Source organism: Balaenoptera physalus (genome assembly GCF_965194825.1).
Source record: "Balaenoptera physalus genome assembly, chromosome: 3".
In the NCBI taxonomy this organism is placed as follows: Eukaryota; Metazoa; Chordata; class Mammalia; order Artiodactyla; family Balaenopteridae; genus Balaenoptera; species Balaenoptera physalus.
In genome coordinates, this window is record NC_138890.1 from 122,321,137 (window position 1) to 122,346,213 (window position 25,077).

General features: G+C 34.8%; 1 protein-coding gene across 2 annotated transcripts in view; it reads right to left on the reverse strand.

Moving 5' to 3' along the window:
* Positions 1-577: 577 nt before the first annotated feature.
* The window catches only part of SLC30A5 (solute carrier family 30 member 5), a 28,583-nt gene continuing 4,083 nt past the window's right edge, over positions 578-25,077 (reverse strand). Inside the window, exons 1-16 of one of the 2 annotated variants that reach the window (XM_082457199.1) lie at positions 23,045-23,244; positions 20,552-20,674; positions 18,720-18,786; positions 17,444-17,529; positions 14,607-14,694; positions 12,159-12,246; positions 10,884-10,960; positions 10,471-10,641; positions 9,728-10,016; positions 9,337-9,545; positions 8,469-8,626; positions 7,495-7,624; positions 4,935-5,136; positions 3,917-4,143; positions 2,042-2,170; positions 578-1,421 (exon numbers count right to left, since the gene is read on the reverse strand). In XM_082457199.1, the coding sequence (XP_082313325.1) occupies positions 1,251-1,421; positions 2,042-2,170; positions 3,917-4,143; positions 4,935-5,136; positions 7,495-7,624; positions 8,469-8,626; positions 9,337-9,545; positions 9,728-10,016; positions 10,471-10,641; positions 10,884-10,960; positions 12,159-12,246; positions 14,607-14,694; positions 17,444-17,529; positions 18,720-18,773 (2,079 nt within the window). In that variant the 5' untranslated portion in view covers positions 18,774-18,786; positions 20,552-20,674; positions 23,045-23,244 and the 3' untranslated portion in view covers positions 578-1,250. Of the gene's footprint in view, positions 1,422-2,041; positions 2,171-3,916; positions 4,144-4,934; positions 5,137-7,494; positions 7,625-8,468; positions 8,627-9,336; positions 9,546-9,727; positions 10,017-10,470; positions 10,642-10,883; positions 10,961-12,158; positions 12,247-14,606; positions 14,695-17,443; positions 17,530-18,719; positions 18,787-20,551; positions 20,675-23,044; positions 23,245-25,077 lie in introns of those variants that run through there. The other variant, XM_082457198.1, reaches the window with a different exon arrangement.

Genomic DNA, 25,077 nt, shown 5'->3' on the forward strand with positions numbered 1-25,077 from the left:
TCCTAGTATAAGAGTGAAAATACTCAGATGCTTATAAATAGGTATTCAAAAGTTTCTCTTGGTCAACATTCTTTGGTGTTCATAAAACTGCATATATTATGATGTATCTATTTATCATATAGTCTTTTCAGACTATACATTCAGTTTAAATTGGAAATGAAAAAATATAGATATTACTATAGAAAGTAGTTATAGAGTAAGTATTGTGATTTCATAGTGCCCAAGGGTTTATGAACAAGATTTACTTATTAAACTTTAAAATAACCACCTAATTCTTTGATATTTCTTCTATATCTACATGTTCCAGAAATTAAAAAAAAAGAAAAAGTTATATCTATAGGCAGAAAATTAACTGAGTTGACAATTATTTATGACTCTCTCCACTGGCTGTTCCACAACATATGAAAAGATGAAAAGCCTAGCACTGCTTGGATACCAGCTTAATAAGCAACTTGGAATGCTAGATGCATAATAAGAAATGGAATATTCTACTTTAGAGGAAGAAGACAGAGTGAATAACATGAACACAACTTAGTCTAAGTTCTTTACCCTAATAAAGTAATTATGCATTTGCAAATATTACCAAAAGTAAAAAAATTTATTTTACAGAGTGGTTGGCTTTTGTAATACATCAAAAACTGTCATGTTATCCTTCACTATTCTCACTGCTGCCTCATATCAGTGGTTGAAGTTTCTCCCAAATAATTTAAAGTGGCAATACAGGTTTTACTTAATGGATTTAAGTTATAATTAGAAACCAGTTTTATATACAGAAAATCCATAAATATAGAACTTTTATTCCTATTTTATCCTAGGGCTATGCAAAAAATTGACTAAAAATTTTTCATTTGGGTCTTTGTAATAAACATGTAAATACATTATTTACAATGGAGATGCTTTCTTACAGAAAGTAAACACACAGAAGTTATCTTGGTCTTCACTAGAATCCATCATTATATGTTCACTTTTGAAGATGATATGATACATCATGTTCACTTAAATTTTAAGTTTCCTGTTTTACACATAATTTAAACAATTATTTTACTTGTATAATTAACGCTTCATTCTGTATTTAAATTTCCTTTAAGAAAGATTCCTTGATCCAGCTGTAGGGAGCTTTAAAATTTTTTTCAAATACCACAAAATTTTTCTGTACAATTACGTGCAATTTTCTTCCTTCTGGCGATGTTATAAATACCCGGTCATTTCATCTTCATTGTTCATACCCCAGGGGTAATTCCCAAGTTATCTCACATGATGTAAGTACCATCTCTGTAGTATTTCATGGACTCCATTTGTTTTGTCATAGCCAGAACATCATGAAACCCAGTACTTAGGCCAGACATATGTTGAAAGTATGCTTCTTTTTCCACTTGAATTGTTAAATTGTTTACTCCAGCATCTTTAAGTATTCCTGTAACCTGTTACAAAAATCCATACATTTAAAAGCATTTAGATTAATGCATTTAGTGCACTTGGATTAAATAATAGATATCACATTTTTTTAAATAGCCACAGATAGTCAATGGTAAGTCCTTAAAGTAATGTTTATTATTTAGCTGGTCAAATATTACATAGGATCTTTTAGAAGGCCAGTAAATCACTGACCTGACATTCAAAGTAGAAAAGAAAAAAGCTACTGTTTCCAATTCGGTAGGTCTAGAATAGGGATACAGGAACTGTTTTGATCCTTATCTCCAACCATGACACATACCTGCCAACTTTATTATTATTATTATTATTATTAACTTAGGACTATATTTATAATAACTTACTTCTGGACCATCTATTGGGAACCAAGGTGGATTACAAATGAATTTTTTTTTTTACATTAACTTAAGCTTGTCCTCCACATACTAAAACTTGACTTTATTTTTTACCATTTTTGGATATAAAACAAATCTAGATGTAAAAAAATAACTTATCCTTGGACAGCTGTAAGAATGATATTTTTAAACAACTAAATGACTACTGAGCTGTATAACTTACAATGTGTGCAATTACCTCAACTGAAATTATTTTAAAAACTTAAGATTATTACCTGCTGTACTATTCTTTGTTCCAGCACATCAGATGTCACCTGTATATGAATTGTTCCTGCCACAATACTGGCAGAATGACGCCAAAAATGTGGGTCTCGGTATGATATTAATCCTTCAATTTTCTGTAGCTGTCAAATAAAAGGAGAGGTGATATAAATGGATTTGAAGGCTAATTTACTGAACACAAAGCAGTCTTTTTAGTCCAGAAACCATTATTAAGCTGATTAAAAAAAAAGTAATAAGCAGACCCCAGAAATGAGAAAGGAATGGGAGGGACAACTAACTTCAAGTAAAGGTGTCTAAAATATTTTGACCTGGCACTGATGCCAGGGAAGGAAGTCTGGAATAGGAAGTGAACAGGGTTACAAAGGTGCCTTTACACCCATTTTCACTGATATAAGATGTACTTTGCCTAGTCTAAACATTGGATACGTTCAATAAACCATGTTGTTTCCTTTATATTGATACAAACATTCCAGTATTGTTATATTTGAGATAACACATGAAAAAGATATCCTTCATGTTCAACAATGGAGGGCTAGTTAAATAAATTATAGACTATCCACACAACGTAACACTACCCTGTCATTAAAAATGTATTAGAATATTTATCAACATGACATAATTAAGTGGGGAAAAATTTACAAAGCAGTACAAAACATTTTTTTGGCCATTTTTATTTTAAAAATATTTTCATACAGAAAAATGACTCTTGAAAGTGTTTCTGGGCTTCCCTGGTGGGGCAGTGGTTAGGAATCCGCCTGCCAATGCAGGGGACATGGGTTCAAGCCCTGGTCCAGGAAGATCCCACATGCCACGGAGCAACTGGGCCTCTGCACCACAACTACTGAGCCTGCACTCTAGAGCCTGCGAGCCACAACTACTGAGCCCACATGCCACAACTACTGAGGCCCGCATGCCTAGAGCCCGTGCTCTGCAACAAGAGAAGCCACCACAATGAGAAGCCCACGCACCGCAATGAGGAGTAGCCCCTGCTCACCACAACTAGAGAAAGCCTGTGCGCAGCAAATAAGACCCAATGCAGCCAAACAAACAAAACAATAAATAAATAAATAGATAAATTAAAAAAAAAAAGTGTTTCTTTCCAGGTGGTGAAATTATATGTGATTATTATTTTTTTCTTTTTTTCTACTTTGAAGCTTTCTGTAATGGATATGTATTATTTTTGAAATAAAAAACTTTCTTTTTTAGTAGGATGTATTAGTCGCCAATTATGAGAAAGTGAGAAAACTTTACTAATTTTATTTATGAAACCAGTGGGTTAAGATGCTATACCTTAAGTATTCAAGATGCCAACTGTTCATCAGCAGATCCTAATTATTTAATATGATATGTCAGGGACTTCCCTGATGGTGCAGTGGTTAAGAATACGCCTGCCAATGCAGGGGACAGAGGTTCGAGCCCTGGTCTGGGAAGATCCTACATGCTGTGGAGCAACTAAGTCTATGTGCCACAACTACTAAGACCGTGTGCCACAACTACTGAAGCCCGTGTGCCTAGAGCCCGTGCTCTGCAACCAGAGAAGCCACCGTAATGAGAAGCCCGTGCACCGCAACGAAGAGTAGCCCCCACTCACCGCAACTAGAGAAAGCCCGCGCACAGCAACGAAGACCCAATGCAGCCAATAAATAAATAAACAAATAAACAAACAAACAAACAAATAAATAAGATATGGCAAACCACAAGCTGAAATACATTCTATTTTGTGTTTGGTTTTTCTATGAATTGCCTGTTTATATTATCAGTCCATTTTTCTACAAGACTGTCATTTTCATTTCTTATTAGGTCAACTTATTTAATTTCAAATGCTATTTTAAAAGGAAGAAGACTAGTAAAGAAATTGTACACAGTACCTTTTCTAAGGCAATATGTAGTTCTTTTTCATATTCTGGTGGCAGTCTCAGAAGGAGAACCTGACAGGCATCTTTAATCAGTGGGACAACACTGAGAAATATTAATATAGCGATAAAAAGAGAACAGAGGGGATCAGCAATGAACCATCCAAACTGCTCTATAAGAATGGTGGATACGATCACACCAATACTGCCAAGTGTGTCTGCCAAAACATGTAGAAATACACCTACAAGTAAGATACATAAAATATTAAAAATTAAAGCACATTTAGTTTAGTTCTTTTATTCATTCTACAAATATTACGAGGTACCTATTATTCACCAGGTACTCTGCTAGGGGCTGGTACTTCAAAATGACTCAACATGGTCACTTCCATCAAGGAATTCATGGCATAGTGGTGAAGTAAGGATGTGGGCAACTATTACCAGTGTGGTGAATTTTATGATGGTGTCTGAGAAAACTTCCTAGAAATCATATACATGAGCCAAGTTTTGACATTACCTAAATTATTTCTACTGAAATATCAGAATAGGGAATTCTCTGGCGGTCCAGAGGTTAGGACTCCGCACTTTCACTGCTGAGGGTGAGGGTTCAATCCCTGGTTGGGGAACTAAGATCCCACAAGCCGTGCGGCGTGGCCAAAAAAATAAATAAAAAAATAAAACATCAGAATAAATATCTCAACATAAATGATACTTCCCCATATTTTTTTTCAGTACAATAAAACTTCTCAGTTCTTTTACAGTGAAAGTGCGTAATGCACAGTTTCCCTTGCAACTAATATTTACTCAAGTGTCACTATGAAAAAGACTCTATAATTACAATAATTTATTTTAAAAAATTGACATTTATGAACAGTTGTGAGCATTTTCTGTAACAGATGACTTTAGATCTCTTTTTAGTTACAGGTTGGTTTTTTAAAATAAAATTGTACCAAGAACCCAATACTAAATACAAATAAACAATGACAATTCAGAACACAGTTGAAAGGTAGGACAGTATCTGGCAAGGACTCACCCCTCATGTTAGCATTCATGCCTCTGCCTGCAGATCCGTGGCTGTGACCGTGCCCATGGTCACTGTGTCCATGCACATGGTGTGAATGGCTGTGATCAGATGAGTGACAGCTTCCTTGAGAAGCTCCATGGGTATGGTTATGGGCATGGCTAAAGGCACAGATACCAATAAGGTTTACTATCAGCCCTCCAACTGAGACTGGCTAGCAAAAAAGAAAAAAGAAAACCTTTAAATTTGTAATTAAAAAAATAAACTTGTTATTTAAAAGTTATTATGTAGCTATATATGTTTTTTGGTTTACAGTTTTGAAAATATTCATAGTAAAACCTCATTAAATTCAATAAGAAAATTTTAAAAGTGTGAATTTTAGAATATTTTAGAAGAAGCATTTAACTTTCAAATACCAAAGTGTTGACAAGTAAAAGGATTTAGATTTGCTTTAACTAAATGATTAAGAATAAAAATGTACTTGATTCAGGGTTTATGAATAAATAAATGATGCTAAAGTTTTGTTTTGTTTATTTAAATAAAGAGTTTGAAAGTACTGCTTACTAGAGCAAGTATACACTGTACCTGAAATCTCATTTATATTACTAGGTAAATATCAATACTTTAAAAGGCAATGATTGTAATTTACTAATGAGTGGATTCCAAATAAACACACTCTTACTGTTTCTTAACTACAGTAAAATTTCCCAAAGTAAAAAAAGTACAGCGGAAAAGCATTTTTTAAAAAACAAAGTAAATGAGATTATCTTGATTTAATGGTGCCACAATAACACCCCAAAGGATCCTTACCCTTGATTATCCCCTCTTACAAAATGATTTTGAATAGTAGCTCTAGTTCAGGGCACTACTTAATTTACATACATCTACAATTTCTCCTTTAGAGAAATCCATTTGTTTTATTTTTAATTTTTTTTAATTTAAAAAATTTTTTAACATCTTTACTGGAGTATAATTGCTTTACAATGGTGTGTTTGTTTCTATTTTATAACAAAGTGAATCAGCTATACGTATACATATATCCCCATATCTCCTCCCTCTTGCGTCTACCTCCCACCCTCCCTATCCCACCCCTCTAGGTGGTCACAAAGCACCAAGCTGATCTCCCTGTGGTCTGTGGCTGCTTCCCACTAGCTAGCTATTTTACATTTGGTAGTATATATATGTCCATGCTACTCTCTCACTTCGTCCCAGCTTACCCTTCCCCCTCCCCATGTCCTCAAGTCCATTCTCTACGTCTGCGTCTTTATTCCTGTCCTGCCCCTAGGTTCATCGGAACCATTTTTTTTGTTTGTTTGTTTTTAAGATTCCATATATATGTGTTAGCATATGGTATTTGTTTTTCTCTTTCTGACTTACTTCACTCTGTATGACAGACTCTAGGTCCATCCACCTCACTACAAATAACTCAATTTCGTTTCTTTTATGGCTGAGTAATATTCCATTGTATATATGTACCACATCTTTATCCATTCATCTGTTGATGGACACTTAGGTGGCTTCCATGTCCTGGCTATTGTAAATAGAGCTGCAATGAACATTGTGGTACATGAGTCTTTTTGAATTATGGTTTTCTCAGGGTATATGCCCAGTAGTGGGATTGCTGGGTCATATGGTAGTTCTATTTTTAGTTTTTTAAGGAACATCCATACTGTTCTCCATAGTGGCTGTATCAATTTACATTCCCACCAACAGTGCAAGAGGGTTCCCTTTTCTCCACACCCTCTCCAGCATTTATTGTTTGTAGATTTTTGGATGATGGCCATTCTGACCCATGTGAGGTGATACCTCATTGCAGTTCTGATTTGCATTTCTCTAATGATTAGTGATGTTGAGCATCCTTTCATGTGTTTGTTGGCAATCTGTATGTCTTCTTTGGAGAAATGTCTATTTAGGTCTTCTGCCCATTTTTTGATTGGGTTGTTTGTGTTTTTGATATTGAGCGACACACATCTTAATTGTGGAAGAATGACAAACTAAACAACAGTTATAAGTCAATGTTGCTAAAAGAAGGTTGCACAAGATACAATGGGAATATTCAGAAAGGGAAATCTAACACACTTTAAGGTGGGAAGAGAGGGACTAAGGGAAAGTAGCCCACCAAAGGCAACTTTAGAAGCAAAGCCTAAAAGGGCAGAAGTGAGGGAAGGGCGTGAGAACTATAAGAAACATCACATGTAAAGATCTGGAGGTACAGGGAAAACATTTAAAGTTGTCATAGCAGTAATTTAATCTAGAGTAAAGCCTTTGAACATTTCCTCAGGTATTCAAAAACACATCTTCAAACAAAAACGTTTAATTAGGCAGAAAAAAAACTGTTCTAGAATGTTATCTAATATTTGACGACTAGCGTGTTAGAGAAAAGTGTATTAATTAATTTTGAAGAGTCAGCAGTGTACATGTAAATAGCAAGATAGGAAGTTATGTTGATTTAAATTAAAAAATAAATAAATAAAACCTTCCTAGGTCAATAACTACAAGTAGTTAAACTTTAGCAGGGAAAAAGCTGTACGAGTTTGAGTAGAAATTCAAATAGGAAAATGAAAAGACTTACTGTTAACATGTGTGTGTCTAATTCCGGAGGATCAATTAATCTAGCCACTGATTCCATAAACACAAAAAAAGCTATTACCACTAGAAAAAGCCCATTAATAAATCCAGAGAGAATTTCTATTCGGCCATACCTAAAAATGTAGAATATATTTTTAGAAAAGGGAAATGACAAATATTTTTAAAGTATAAACATTATTATGTTACAAATGAGGAAATGATTTTCAATGACAGATTTTCAATTACACAAATAGTAAGACTAGAAAATTACCAAGATTTTTAAATATCATACTAATGCTGGAAGGTTCTTTCCATACATATATGTTTGTTGAAATTTTATATATTTATCAAAGTCCTTCTTCAACGTCCCTTCTTACACAGAGCCTGTCCTAATTTCTTAGCAAGAAGTTATTTCTCTCTCCTTTAAGCCTTTGGCGTTCTCTGTATCTCCGTCACAGCACATAGATTCGGCTTTGTATCAAAAGTTTTTGTAATTTTGGCTCATCCATCTTTCAAAATATAAACAGCTGAAAGTAAGAGCTGAATTTATTAACCTATTTACAATAGTTCTTATCAAAATATCTTGCACAAATCAGGGATTCTAATATTCGCTGAACTGAATGATGACTTAGTGAAAGGATACTGCATGCAGAGCCACTTCAAATTTTGAATTCTCTTTCTAACTGCAAAGATGTGAATGCCCATGAACATTCCATTACCTCAAAAAAACACTGTTGGCCAAATAGCTCACTATTTAACTGATTTTTTGCTATCTACCTATGAGAGGGATTTGTCAGGGAGTATATAGTCTTAAGCTTACTGCCATTCAGTATTTATCAAATGCTTGGTTTAGTTTCTCTTATCTACTTTAAATTAAAGAAAAATGAAGCTCTGAAAAATTAAATTTGTATTAAAAGTAGTAAAATTTTATTCTGTAAGATGGAATTTGCTACAAGCCTTGACAGTTAGTGTACCTACCCATAGGAGAAAATCCGAGTTGCTTTCCACCTACTCATCAGGGCTGCAAAAAGTCCCATGACCAAAGCAGAGCAGTCAAAGAGCATGTGAAATCCATCTGAGATCAGACCCAGACTATTGGTCAACACGCCATAGAATAATTCCACAAAGGTAAAAAGCTAAAACACGTTTAAAAAAAAATAGGAGTATGTTGGGAAATACTGTTTCAAGAGAGATTTATCAGAATTTAATCATAAGGATTTTAACCCTTAGTTACCCAAACCTTACTTGAAGATATTATACACTTGTCTCTTTCGTTATTTAACTGGTTCTCATACAAGAAACCTCATTTCATATAAACTATAAGAAATCAAGCTAAATCAGATATGTCTATCTTATAAACTATTTAAAAGGAGATAGTTTTATTTATATGTCTGTAGAACTAAATAAACTAGACTATAAAATGTTAGCAATCTGGTGGGTAGTGAGATCTTATAAGGAGTAGATAAAAATCTTTTTTTCTTCTTGGCTGTGTCGTGTGGCTTGTGGTATCTTAGTTCCCCGACCAGGGATTGAACCTGGGCCCCTGGCAGCGAGAGCAAGGAGTCCTAACCACTGGACCGCCAGGGAATTCCTGATAAAAATCTTTATAAACTACTATATCTACTAATTTGAAATAGCACACTAAACCAACGTTTCTAAAATACTTCAAAAAATTGTTTAAGTAGTATGAATATGATCCTGTAATCTTTCTAATACTTAGAGAAAATATAATTTTAGCCCATATCTAATTACTAAAATTATTTGGGAATTACTAAAATTATACCAGAACTGTCAAAATTAAAAGATTAAGCTTTTAAGATATGCCACTAATATTTAAAACTCTTACCAGATTCAAGCACAAGAAGTAAAAGATCTGCCTAGAGTCATTCTCCTCAAGAATTTGTTTTAGTGATTCCTTAATAAACCTAGGGATTGACTGGGAGCTATGCTGAAAAGCGTCACCCATGAAGTTATAAAGAGGTGTTCCTTCTGGAGAATATCCAATTAGGGTACCTTTCTGTCCTCTCTTAGAAGGAGATGATAAGATGTTGGCAGCTAAAAATGGAAGAAAAAAAAAAAAGGAATATTACAAAAGTTAAAAAAATTTAAGCCACCAAAACCTAGCACAGTATCTATCAGCATTAAATGTATGAAGCATTGAACAAATTCCCAAATTTAGTAAATGACTGAACATCAGAATCCATAAGATGAAATTTGCTAAGGGGAAAAATGCTTACACAAAATGAAGAATATAGCGCTCACTACCACTCCTCCAGAAAGGACGTGTTCTGTGCTCTCCTGGTGTGCTGCTTTGTTCATGGCCCGAAGCTGGTCTGTTATTGGATGCGTCCAAAAATTTCCAAAAAGTAGAGCACTAATAAAAATGGGAAAGGATCCATATCGGGCACATTTGGAAACTTCCATTTTGACTGAACAAATGGAATCGACATAGAAATCCAGGATCATGACAAAAAAAATAACCGTTGTGAAAGGCATAATGAGAGAAAACCAAGACTCGACTTTACTCTAGAAATTAAAAAAAAAAATTTGTTAATACCATATGGGTATAAAGTTCACATCTTATATTTTAGTTAATTGCTTTATGTATAAACAAATATTCCCATGATTCAATATGATTTGTAAAATGCCAAAATATAAGAGTTATAAGATATTGGCACATTTTCCTAGTATTCCCCAAAGTATTCAAAAAAGAAGCATTATTGTTTAATAATTTTATAAATACTTGGTGATACACAATCCTTGGGTTTGTGGGTAGGTATTAAATTATTATTAATATTATTATTAGTATTTAACTGATTCCTATGGGCCACAGGAATGGGAGGGATATATAAATGTAATAGTACTTGATAATTTAAAGCTACTTGCAACATCAAATTGAAATAAAATACAATGTACTGAACTAAAATCTATAAATAACAGCAATTTATTTTACTTATTACCAGTAAATTCCTGCTCTTACCTCAGTTGTCACAGAAAGAACAATGACCCATGGGCATAAGAGAAGCACAGAAACAAGATGGGATAAAGCTTGAAGACGTTTGGTTCCACCAACATCTACAGAGAGTTTTCTGGAAGCTGTATGAAAACCAACTTTACAACACAAAGCCAGTACTAGCAATAATACTCCACCCTATGAGTAAAAGTAGATAAGTCTCATTAGAAACACACAGTTCAACACTCAAGCCTTAAATACATAATATTTAAAGAAACGGAGCTAGTATGTTTTTTCCATAACCCAAATTACTGAACTACTTAAATGGCTGGCAGTACTGTAAATTACTGATAACTTATTTTAAATGTACTTTTAAAGTTACAGTTGCTGTAACTTTTCAGAATCTCTTGATCACCTTAGGAACAAAGAAAAGAACATACCTTGTGATCTGCCACACCTAAGAAGGCAATGGCTGTGTAAAGCATGTGAGTTAGAGCACTGTCATGATGTCCTTCAGCTAAGTGAGTTGGAGTGAAGGAAAAAAAATTCCAAATATTAACTCTTTGAATCCTGAAGTCCTCCTGGAATTTTAGCTACATTATTTTGGGTTGACTATACACTAATCTGAGGGCAAACCTGACTATCCTCAACAATATGTTTCCCTTAAAAACAAAAGAAAATAATTAAAAATTTAATTTTGGGACATGATTTATAAATTAGAATGGCCTATATATATTTCTTTTGTTGTCTCCAAAACAATTATAATAGTGCTTAAGGCACAGTTGTTAAATTTTAGTACTTAACCTCCAAAAGACATATGCATGCATACTCTAAAGAGGACAAAGGGACAAGAGCAAGGAACCTCCTTAGATCACTCCTATCCAATGGAATTGGATATGACATGTAAAAATCAGTCCTAAATCTGTTTCTAAGCCATTGACCACATAAGCCTCAGCAAAGCAAGCAGCAAGCAAAAGAGGGTACAGTGGGCAACAATTGTCTAACAATCAACCTGGAGTTTTGCAAAATCATGGTGTCCTCTTTCACTGTAACAAAGTAAACTGACATTAGTTAACTAATAGGTTTTGCAGCAGTATCAGTAACCAGAAGAATCAAAACTGGTGTTCTGAGTCCTGCTAAATGGAGTGGGCAACAGTATGTAGATAGGAAAGAACACTGCATGACTGCAGAGGAAAATGAGTAGATATATTTGATTGGAAAGTTGGGTTTATATAAGAGACGAGTGGGGGCTGAGTTGGAAATAATAATTTAGAGCAAGAGAGCGAATACCAGGTTAAGGAATTTGAACTTCTTCTTTCAGGCAAGATGCCAAAGGTTTTTCATTTAATCTCAAAAAAGTTTATATTTAATAATTGCCACTGACTTCTAAAAGGAGCATTTAAATTGTTACAAGAGAGCAAATAGATTGATTTTGTTGAGTGGTAAATCACCTATTTTTTTTTAATAGCATCAGGACATTCTAAAATATTCTTTCATTGTCCCTAAATTTCTGAAAACTTAAGAGTGCTGTAAAAGATATTGAGATGCTATAAAATATTTAATTTAGAATGAATTTATTCATTATTTGAATACTGATTTAGAATACCTACATCAATCTATGAAAGTTTCATTCATGATTGATCAGTATAATTCAGTCACTCCTTCATTTCCCATTGTGCCAGACTAAAAAACTCCGATCTTTTGCAAAAGGATACGGTGTTCAGCCATTTTAGCCATGAGATCATCATTGTCGAAAAGCAATAGGCAGATCACAGCAATAATGAAAAAAGCAGCCCCTCTTGTCTGAAAATGAAGAGAATAACAGCAAGAATAGCTTTCTCAAGTGTTGATTTTTAAGACCATGACTATACAAATGCTAAAGAAAATTTTTTTCAGATAAATATTTAAAGAAAAAATAACATCTGACATTAAAGTCCTTATACTGTACAATATAAATTTACAGTATTAACAGTAAGATACAAAAGTAAAGAGCTCCAACAAATTCTGTAGGGTATTTTTAGGGCACTTGACAATTTGACAACTTCAATTGTCTCCTTGCTAGTACTGATAGGCATGTTACCATGTACAAACCATTAAATGTTCACAGAACTAATCTTCCTAAATGTTACTTTGCTTCTGTTTGAAAAGCCCAAGTAACTACGGAATAATTAGTAGTGACCTAATTTATTCTACAACATGCAAGTAATAGAGAAGACAGCTGATTTACAATAATGTCAGTAACCTAGTTACCACTCTTCTAGGGAAAAAGAACTAAGAGGGCATGTTAAGAAAATTAGCAAAGTCATCTCTAATAGCTAGTAAAGGTATTAAAAGCTGAATACACTTCTTATGTTCTCATTCCAGGGAAAGGATTTTGACAAGAGAAAATTATAGAAAGGACATACTATCCAGGTTTATGCAAATACTTCAGAATTTTTGGTAAAGAAGCAATCTAAATAGCATTATTATACATTCTCTATTTACAAATTTACAGGTGTAATACCAGATACTTCGATAAAATAAAAATTTTAAATGAAAAATGAGGATCCTATTTTATTCATTATACGACTACCACTACATTTGATAAATTCTCTATTAGTGTGGTAGGTATTTTGACAAAAGTTAGTACACATAAACCATACAATTTAAAATTTCATAATTTTCATTGAATCAGGATGTGGTAACATTAACAATACCCAAATATGGAGAATATAACTTAATCTTTTCTTAGCAAAGAGGGCAACTGAGAATTTTGTGATGCTTCAGAGTCAGACTAAGAAAAAAAAAATCACAGTCCTGGTGAGATGCCCAGATTCATTATTGACACTAACGACAGGATATGTAAGATCCATACTCTCATTTCTGATCAGTGCAGTAAAATGTTTGTTTAATGTTTTAAAGTCATTTGTATTTCTTTTGTGAGTTGTCTTTTCCTCTCCTTTGCTCATTTCTATTGAGGATCTTCAGCATTTTTTTAAACTATTTGAGTGATTATATTTAAAAAAAAAAAAAGTAAAACTTTTATCTGTGGCAATTTGTTATTGTTGTTAGTTTGTTGTTTGCACAATGATTTCTGTTACAACACAGATGCTTGTAATCATTATGCAGTCAAACGTACTGGGTTTCCCCTCTGTGATTTTTTTCTACTGGTTTTATGCTCAGAAAGTTCTTCTCTGTCCATAGATTAATTATCCATCTATATTTTATTCTATGCTTTTACAAATACCTTTTTTTTTTAACCACAAAAATCTACAATCCACTTGACATTTATTTTGGAGTACTCTGTGAGTGAGGGGAAAAGATTAAATAGTGGCATATACTTTAATACCCAAGGATCCAATTTGAAATCTACAGGCTGGGTAGACTCTGCTCTACTTGGCATGTTACTTTGTTCACTTTATTTTACTCATCTGCCTCCATTATTTAGCCTGAAAGCCAGAACAGAAACTATTAAACCTTATTTCCCTTTATTTCTCCTTTCCTCTGTAACGGGCACAATGCGTCATGCATAGGAAGCATTTAATTTGGTAAATAAAAGTATTGTAGCTGTAAGTTATAATTGCACATTGGTGATGCATTTACTAAAAAGAGATTAATACTTAAATTATGGAAGATGAATAGGGTCGCGTAGTTGGCAAAACATTCATCAGACTTTAAATATAACAAGTTCTTAGGGACGTATTTTCCAAAAATGATGTATAGGAGTTAAGAATGAGATAGGGGAGGGATCAGGTATAGCATGAAGGAGATGTCTGTGGTGATCAATCAGTCCTGCATCTTGACTGTGGTGATGGTTACACAAATCTACACACACACACATATACACACGAGTGTATGTAAAACTGGTGAAATCTGAATAAGGTCTATGGATTGTACCAATGTCAATTTCCTGGTTTTGATAGTATAAGAGCTAGGTAAGAAGTTACTATTGAAACTGAGTGAAGGGCACAAGCACCTCTCTGTACTATATGTGCAGCTTCCTAGGAATATATAATGATTTCAAAATAAAAAGTAAAAAACAAAATGTTTGTGAGAAAAATTTATAATTAGCAGAAAAAGCCTCTGCATTCTTTTAAATGGTAAAGGATACTATTTTACTGCCTTAGATAGTATTTTACATGTACACGTTCAATTTTCAAGTAACGAATAATGGAAAATTCTACCTTTGCTGGTCCTCCTCCAGAACTAGTGAACAAAACACTGAGCAGTGAGATGACAACAATATCACTGTGCTCGAATAGCAGCAAAGTCCTACAAAAATAAAACATTATCATTCATGAAATATATCTGATCTTTATCAGGAAGCATGAATTCAACTAGAGTAAGGGAGAAGAAAATAAATCTTTCCCCTTGATTTTCATAAAACATTATGGGAAAAATAAACATGTACAGCTGTTTTGGAAAATATTCTGGCATTATCTGCCTCAGGAAGGCTGAAGCTACAAATATCTAATAATACCATTTGTAGGATTATATCATACAGGTTTCTTGTATATATGTACCAGGAAACACTTATAAGACACCAGCATTGTTTGCAATAGCCCCAAACTAGAAACAACCTAAATACCCACTGATGAGAGAATGGATAATATAATTTAGAGTATATCCATTCAAAGGACTATTATACAGTGGAAAAAATGAATGAAATTCTATGAATATATTAAGAAATACAGGATTGTATACTTTAAAAATGCTACAAACTGAATGTATGTGTCTCCTTCTCTCCCCCATTCATACGTTAAACTCAATCGCCAACGTGACGGTATCAGGAGGTAAAGAACACCTCTGAGAGGTGCTTAGGTTATGAGGGTGAAACCCTCATGAATGGGATTATTGCCTTTATAAAAGAGACCACAGTGAGCTCCCTCGCCCTTCTGCTATGTGAGGTTACAGTGAAGAGACAAGACGGCTGTCTATGAACCAGGAAGCAGTCTCTCACCACACACTGAATCTGCTTTGCCTTGACCTTGGCCTTCCTAGACTCCAGAACCATGAGAAACAAATTTGTATTTTTTAAAAGTCACCCAGCCCATGGTATTTTTATTATAGCAGTCCCAATGGACTAAGACAAAAAGAGTGAATTTTATGGTATGTGAATTACATTTCAAAAAACTAATACAAAAGTGAATGAACTATATATATATATGTGTATATTACATATATATACACACACACACACTCACACACACACACATACATACATACACACACATAGCTCTACATGCATCAAATTGGGCAAATCTCAAACATAACACTGAATGGAAAAAGTATGCTGCACAAAAATACATGCAATGTAATTCTATTCATATAAAGTAAAAAACTTGCAAAAAAGAAATGTGTACATATATGGTAAAACTATAAAGAAAACCAAGAGAATGAAAATCAAAATTTAAGATGCTGGTTACATCCAATGGTAGGGGGAGAGGGGGATACACAGGGCAACAAAGGAACTGGTAAGGTTTTATTTGGGGGATACATGAATGTTCATATTTATTTATATTTATTCTTTTATATGTATGAATATTAAAAAAATTAAAAACATTATTGCCAGCTAAAGGGAGCTTATAGGATCTACATGGGAACAGATTTTCAGCTGCTCATTAGAAAAATTTTCATTTTTCCTCCTTATTCAAAAATCTGTAATGAGAACACAGCAGTGATTATTTTAGTTCTGTTAATATTTGGGAGATTACAATTAAAAAAATATATATCAGCAGAATGATACTAACTTAAAATAAGACAGGCTATGAAACACCAAAGGAGTCTTTCTAATCAAGAAACTGAATGACAATTTTAGAAAAGAATGAGAGGGGCAGTGTTGGCAGAGGAGCTGGTGGTAGTGAGTGGTTGTAAGGGCAGAAGTAGATGACTAAATAAGGAGCCAAGGAAGAATTTAACAACTTTCCCCTTCCTTCCCTAGCCTAACACACAGGGACAGTGATTTAGTAACAGACCAAAAGATCACTTCATGAATAAGAAATTACCACTCAATCATATTCAAGCATAAACTGAAAAGGTTTTCCCCAAGCTGAGAAATCCCAGCCAGCTTTCCCACCACGCCAGGAAGCTGCTGCTGTCACGGACAGGCATATGACACTGGAATTATATACACCCCTCCTTTGACAAAGCACAGGGTAAACAAGCCAAAGGGAGCCAAACCCAGAGCTATTCTATTGTCTGGGAGAGGAGAAAAGACTTTTCACAAAGCATTTCCCACTGATCACTTTCTACTGTCCACTCCATCATCCTCAGTGAGATTCTTCAGAACACCCTTCATCTTATTCCTTACTTCTTGTCCCATATTCCGCGCCCCCCATCAATGGCAAGGCACTTTTGCTTATAATTTTGAGATAGAGAAATATTAAAAGAAGACTTATGCACGGTTGCACCTGTTATAATTCCTATTAAATTAAGTGGCCCTAAAGAATCTCCCCCCCCCCCGAACCGACCAATTTACATAAAAAGATCTATAGAGACTTAAGGGAATACGAAATGAGAGTTAAACTTATCTTTAATGATTGGCACACTATCCCCAAGACATCTGTTTATAACCATATCTTTCAAGCATCTTCTGTGGGTAGTAGAGGACTTTCAGAGTTGGGGGGAGGGGGAAGCATTTTTTAAAGATTTTGCTTTCCTCCTTATTGGTTGATTTTATTTACCATTTCAGACTTTTCGTTTCTAAAACCAGCTGCTAAAAGGGATCACCAATGAATAAAAAGTCACGTATGCTAAAAGTTTTCTGAAACTGTTTGGACTCTAACTAGTAAAATATCTATGACAGATCATGAACAATACGTTAATGGCATCCACCAAAGAACGAGTCCACCAACTAAACAGGTCCTCAATATATATATACTCAGTGAGCTGTACCCAATGCTATAGAAGTGAAAGAAGCATTTGTACATAACTGACAAACATCTGACATAAAACATAATGGCACAAAACTAATATTCAAAATGAAGAAACATAAACATTCAAAATATGTATTTCTATTTACCTTAGTGGTCCACAAAGAGTGAGGCCAAAAAACCACAAAAGTGAAATGATACACCCAGCAACTGCATGTTTAAATATTTTGATCCACTAAAAATGGAAACAAAAAATTAAAAATTTCAGTCATATGTTTTGCCAAATATCTCAAAATCTTAAAAACACATAGGGAAAGATAATGGTAACACAAATATTTTAAAGGCCAAATAGTTACATATTTTAAAATTAAATAGAAATTATTAAGATCCCTTGACTAAATCTAGATTTGCAAGATAGTATTCTGTTTTTCATTTTCCATATTCTTGTCTGTTGCTAGATCCTGAAATCTTTTTCTATAGCGTACAATTTTTTCTGTTTTTTACACTAGTTCTCACTAGCTTGCTAGGAACACTTAATGTTTTAGTTTTTAAATTCTTCTCCAGCAGGGATATTCAGCCCTTCAATTATTTGAAAAGAGAGGGAAAAAAGTTAAGATGGGGTTTAAAATATTAATCCTGTTTTAAAAAATGTTCTTGGTCTCTAAAACAGAGGTACTTAAATTCGTCTAATAAAAAATCATGGCACAGGTTTCTAAGTTGTGGCATAAAGCAAATATGTAGTAGGGTGTAACTACTGTCCAAAGAGGTGATAATATGAGATGATGCAGAATGAAGGACATTTCTGGTATGCATCCTGAACCTCAGATGCTTAAAGGCAATAATAACGATGAAGAGGGTGACAGCTGATATGTACTGCATACTCACTATAGGCCACACACTATTTTAAGAACTTCACATGTATTAATTCATTTATTCCTTATAGCTCCATTAGGAAGGCATTATTATCTCCATTTTACAGGTCAGAAAATGAAGGTAGAGAAATTAAGTAACTTGCTTAAAGTAAGGTTTGTAATTACAACAGCCATGAATTTGTCTGACTCCAGAGGCCTTGTTTGTAACCCCTATGCTTTATCTGCTTCCCAGTGACATTTATCCTAGGCTTGTGGGCATGTCTACATGTCTGATTTGTAAATCTTTTCAGCATATGGATCCTGTATTAAAAAAATAATTACATGCATGCTTGAAACATTTTCTACCCTCGTCTACATTTTTAAACACTTCATTATCTTAGCACTTTAGCATTTACTCTTGAAGCCTCGGTTCTGAAATGATAAGTCAAGGGCAAGTTAACTCTGGAAATGTTCTGCTGAGCACTTAAAATCATTCAGTAAGTAACCCTGATCAAGGAAAGAACACCGCCTCCTGGTCCACTGCTAGGACAAAAGGAGTCTGCAAAAGACTTACCTGGCGTTTGGTAATACTTTTCCCAGAAGAAAAAGGCTTTTGAAACAAAACCATAAAAAATGCAGTCCTGTGAATATTGAAACATTAATATATTAGTATTAATTAATCTTATATACAAGGTGTGGTTTTAAGTAAAGACACTTAAACAAATATACTAGAATTTGAAGGGTATGTTAACCTCTAAAGAAAATATACCAGAGAACAATACTTATTTTAATAAGGCTTCCACTACAATATTTTGGGAACTCTTCTTTCTTCTGTATCTGCCTTCAGAACCAGTTTACAAGCCACAAAAGAAGTCTCAATATTTTTTTATACTTTACCAAAGAAAATAATTCCTATCTTCTCTAAAATTTAGTAATAACAAATCTTGAAATAGAAATGAAGAAAGTACTAATCATATATCCCTACCTTTCATATTCCCAAAATAGTTATATAAAAATATATTCAAGTGGTGCTAAAAATTTCCTAGTCAAGAATCACTTTCCATAATTACTAAAATTGCCAGGAGTCTAACAGATTCTTTTCTTTTTTTTTTTGTCTAAGTTGGGTCTTTGTTGCTGTGCGTGAGCTTTCTCTAGCTGCGGTGAGCGGGGGCTACTCTTCATTGCGGTGCACGGGTTCTCGTTGCAGTGGCTTCTCTTGTTGCAGCAAGTGGGCTTCAACAGTTGTAGCGTGCAGGCTCTAGAGCACAGGCTCAGTAGTTGTGGCTCGCAGGCTCTAGAGCACAGGCTCAGTAGTTGTGGCGCACGGGCTTAGTTGCTCGCAGCATGTGGGATCTTCCATGGACCAGGGATCGAACCCGTGTCCCCTGCATTGGCAGGCGGATTCTTAACCACTGCGCCACCAGGGAAGTCCCTAACAGATACTTATTAATACAGAGGTTGGTCACTATCAATCTCAAGATCCAGAGAATCTTTACTTAGAGAGAACTTCTTACTAGATGCAGAATAGTGTAAAATTTATATTGTAAGAGGACCCTGTACCATGAAGGGACATGTAGTGAACACAGCCCAGCAAGGTTTAACTTGGAAAATAAGGAACATCTGTGCCAAGACAAGTCTCAGGAGACATTTTATGCCTGCTGGCAGGTTAGACTATGCCAGTACGATGGTCTGGGAATCCCTAGGGCCCCTGAGGCCCTTTTAGGGAGCTGTGAGATCAAACTATTTTTTTCTTAAACATTTAAAAAAATTATTTAAAAAATATTTATTTATTTTTATTTGGTTGTGCTGGGTCTTAGTTGTGGCTCATGGGCTCCTTAGTTGTGGCATGCATACTCTTAGTTGTGGCATGCACGTGGGATCTAGTTCCCTGACCAGGGATCGAACCCAGGCACCCTGCATTGGGAGCTCGGAGTCTAACCACTGTACCACCGAGAAGTCCTGAGGTCAAACTATTTTTACAGAAGTATTAGGATATTATTTGCCCTTTTCACTCTTATTCTCTCAGGGGTGTATATTAGAGCTTTTCAGAGGCTAGTTCATGTGAGATACTGCAACAGACTGAATACTGACTCAGATATGGGGATACAGCTGGATTCTATTAAGCCAGACATTAAATTTGCAAAAACCTCATTAACACAAGCTAAAGCAAAAGCTGATGTCTTGGCAAGCTAATAGAGTATGACAATCCTTTTTTTTTTTAAATCCAGTCTCTTGGTACCTCTAACCTTAGGTATTCTATCTTTAAAAAACAATTATCAAGTACTTGTCAGGAGGAATAAAATGCACAAAATATTCTATGTAAAATATCCTAAAGATACTTAGTTAAAACAGGATTTTCAAAGAAATTAAAACACATTAAGGAAAAAAAGAACCAGACACACTCACCCAAGTTTTAATATAAAAATAAACTGAACAATGTGAACTACTTTTAGGAGGTCATATGATTCAAAAAGCCCCACAGCCTTCAAAAATTTAGTGACACATAGTAATACGATATATTTCGTTAACCTGAAAAATAAAAACAGAAACAAGTTTCAGTATCATTGAAATCACAAGGAACTCTGTAATCCTTTTTTTTCTTATTATACAAGTAATAGGGGTCATTATGAAAACCATAAATATAAACAAAAAATGAAACAAACAAAAACTCAACTCACCCCTCCACGTGATAACTACTATTAACACTTTAGTATATATACTTTCAGATTTTTTGCAATGTACATGGACGTATTATGCACAGATACAGTCTATTAAAGAAAAAAAGGCCAAACTAAAAATAAAAATGTTCTTGATTGAGTTGCCTCAACTATTTTCTAATGTGCTTTTTAAACAATTACTCCAAACAAATAAAGAGAATAAAAACAGAAACCAAACTGTCATGAAACGAGACCATAATATAGGAAGGGAGGGGGGAATGGTGAAGGCCTTAGGTTTACCTCTCCTCTGCTTCGCTAAGTGACTGCAGTGAGTCATAGTTGAAGTGACCTGACCTACAGAGTCCTGAGAAGGCTCAGGACTCTGAAGCACCTCAGAAGGGGTGTGGAGAGCTGCAAAGAGGAGGATCATGAGGAAGTCTGCCAGGTAGTTAGGTCCCCAGAATCCCACCCAGCACAGCCAGGCAACCATCCCTCCTAAGTCATGACAGGACTAGAGCTTAGCCTTTGGAGAGGTCTAGACATAAGGCAAAGGGGAAAGGAGGGATGAAGTGTTGGACGAAAATCATGGAGGTTAAAAGGAAGTTTCCCTTCTTAACCCCACCCCACCTGCCTTCCCTCATTTAACTCTAACATCCTAACTGCCAGGCTTCAATCTCCCAGCAGGAGAGCCCTTCTTTGGAGAAGTCCACCAGGGGACAAGGCCCATACAGGTCTTCTAACTAGCTTTTTAGGCCTCACTCAAATAAGAATGGCCAAATATGGATAATCAATCCTTTACGATAAGCCTATAATGAGAGACCAAACAAACTAAAACAGCAAAGAAATTTAAAAGATACAGAGATCATAGGGAATAGCAGAAAACAACAAAGAACTATAAATAATATTCTTGGATAAGAAACAAAAGTTCATACATGAAAAAATGAGGCTGCCGTAAAAAGAAACGAAAAAGAAGCTCCTGAAAGAGCAATCAGAAAACAGTGAAGAAATTATCTCAGTTTTCTAGCTTAGTAGTCTTCTTTGGTCATATACCTCTAACAGTAAAAAAAAATTTTGCACCTGAAACCGATTATTTGTACATTACAAACATGTACTACTCTCCTGATATTATGTTATAAAATATATACAAATTAGAAATGAAAAAGAATGAGATAAAAAGGTGAGAACTTCTAATATCCCCCCCCCAACAGATCATCTTTGCAAGTCATTCAGGAGACTACTTTCTAAGTTTATATCTAACAGGTGTTAATACATTAAAAAGGAGATATAAGGGATGTCCAAAGCCAGCACACCAGCAGGAATGAGAAGTCTCTATGGGAGAAAAATACAAAAAAGCAAACACAGAAGTTTAAGGGAAACCTAAGTCATTCAAATAGCAGAGTTAAAACAATTTGATATGCAATGATATCAATGTATGTAGGATGGTATAAAAATCAATGAGTGTGAATCATTAAGTCCCATGGCACTGAATCAACAAACAGCAATCTGCTTAAGAAGGCATGAAAATATATATTTTTGGAAGATTTTGATGCAACTATGAAAATAAATTTCAGTCCTTGAATGAATCTCAGCAATTCCAACATCTTCACTGTCCGATGGCTCATTTTCTGTTTTAGTCCAAATAATATCATAGTATATTAAAGAAAATCAGATTTGGAACAAAGTGGTTTTTCTTTTCATGAACATAATCTGGGGGGCTTTTTAACAGTGCAATCTGGGAGTTTTAACAATGTGACAATTAATCACCAAGAAGCTAATAAAAATGTTATTGTGGAATAAAGTAAGTCAAATCCTAAAGCACAGAAGTTCCTACTTACTCCACCTGTAGAATAGTATAAACACTGAAATTTCTGTTTAAAAAATCAAGCAGATTTTCTGGGGTGATAAAAACCGTCCTACAGCTTGATTATGCTGAAAGTTACATGGGTATGCATTTGTGAAAAATGAAAACTGGTACCTTTAAAATCTATGCATTTTACGGTAGGTAATTTTATCTCAATGAAAAAAGGAGTATTGGAAAAAATAAATAAAATTAAAATTATGGCTATGATAAAAAAAAAATCGAGTGTATTTTGTTTCTGGGTTGTTTGCAGACTGGCTGAAAACACACAGTACAACATGAAAAATCTACCAAATTTCTAGTAATTGTCTAGGTATTTACTAGAAAGTAAATGTATATATGCTAGAAGAAACAGAACACTAATATTTAAAAGCTGAAAAACACCTTAGAGATTCTCTAGTCCAATTCCTCTCATGTCACAGATTGGGAAGTTGAAGTCCACAGAGTTAGCTAGGGTCAAGTCCACGTCTCTTAAGTATGCTCTTTTAATATGTCACACAGAAAACCAAAGTTCATCCAAAAGGCTTTGAGGATTCCCATCTTCTAAACTGTTCCCAATTATACATTCACAGTGGCCCACATATAGGGTAAAATCATCTTTAAATATGAAAAACAAAATGCATATTAAAACCTAAGATTAATGTCGATTTTGGCCCATTTAAGCTAGAGAATAAAGTCAGATAAACTTAAGTAAATTAACTATATTAATGTTAATTAAATACTCCAGTCATGGTAGCAATTTATAATTAGCAAATAAAAATACTACTCTTGAGCTAGAAATCTTTTGTTTATTCAGTTCTTAACCCAGGGACTTGCATAATACGTGCTCAGCAAATGTTTACTAAATGAAAGAATGTGAATTCTACAATTACACTTGTGTGATACAGTAATATCTAGCACAATAATGTAGATAGTGCAGTAGTACAGTACATAACTGGCAGTCAAGCTTCTGGCAATTTAAACTATCATCAACCCAGTTATGAATTCAGAATGAAAGACATCAAGTAGAGAGAGGAAAGCTCAAAACCTCAAGTGCTTCACTCCTTAAGTTCTTAACTAGGTGTAAAAATAAGGCAGCAGGATAGAAGCAAGGACACAAAAAACAACACTGTCAACAAGACAGGGAGGGAGAAAACAAAGACCAGGAAAAACTGACAAAGGGACATTAAAAATCAAAGCAATCTGGGAATTCTTGAGGTCAGCAAAGAGCCTTGTATACCCTCATGGGGCTATTAAGCCATTCTTCAATATTCCCTGCTCACTTACTATGTGCCAGATGTCATCTGTGGCTAATGAGACCTGTCTGTCAGGGTGGTTTCAGGTACTACAGTCTTCTCTCTTCCTGATAAAAGGGCCTGATGCAGCTGGAACTAGTTCTGCATTCTTTCTGACTTCAAAGGAGGACTTTTATCTAAAATTTATCTTAAAAATGTTATCAACATGTTAACATTCTCTAAAAAATGTCATCCATTTTATAATAAGCCTGAATATGAGAGCCACACTTGGGATGGCAGAGAGCAAAGACCAAGAATCTGGTCCCAGATGGTACTGCTGAGGGGCTGAACAAATACCAGCAAACTCTGGTTTCTTTTATGTGAGAAGAATATATCCGTATGTGCTTAAAGCTCTCTTACTTTGGTTGCTCACAACTAAATGCATTTCTAGGTGTTATCCAAGAAACTAAATGTGTATTAGAGGCCCTGCCCTCAAGGAGTTTGAGGTCTAAGGAAGACAGGCAAGAAACAAGTATTTATGTGACCCAAGTAAGTAGCAGAGATCTAAAGGAATAGATGTGGAAGTAACTAATTGTAACTAGGGAAGCAAAAGTCATCTTCAGAGTCTGAGATGTCTCAGTGTATATTAAAGACTAAGTAGAAAAAACAAACAACCCAATCAAAAAACGGGCAGAAAACCTAAATAGACATTTCTCCAAAGAAGACATACAGATGGCCAAGAGGCACATGTTATCGCTAATTATCAGAGAAATGCAAATCAAAACTACATGAGGTATCACCTCACACCAGTCAGAATGGCCATCATCAAAAAGTCTACAAATAATAAATGCTGGAGAGGGTACGGTGGGGACGTAAATTGGTGCAGCCACTACGGAGAACAGTAGGGAGGTTCCTTAAAAAACTAGAGTTGCTGGGGAATTCCCTGGTGGTCCATTGGTTAAGATTCCAGGCTTTCACTGCTGGGGGACCAGGTTCCATCCCTGGTCAGGGAACTAAGATCCTGCAGGCCACACAGTGTGGCCAAGTAAATAAATAAATTAAAATGTAAAAAACAAACAAAGTTGCCATATGATCCAGCAATCCCACTCCTGGGTATATATCCAGAAAAGACGAAAACTCTGATTGAAAAGATATGTCCACCCCAATGTCCACAGCAGCACTATTTACAATAGCCAAGACAAG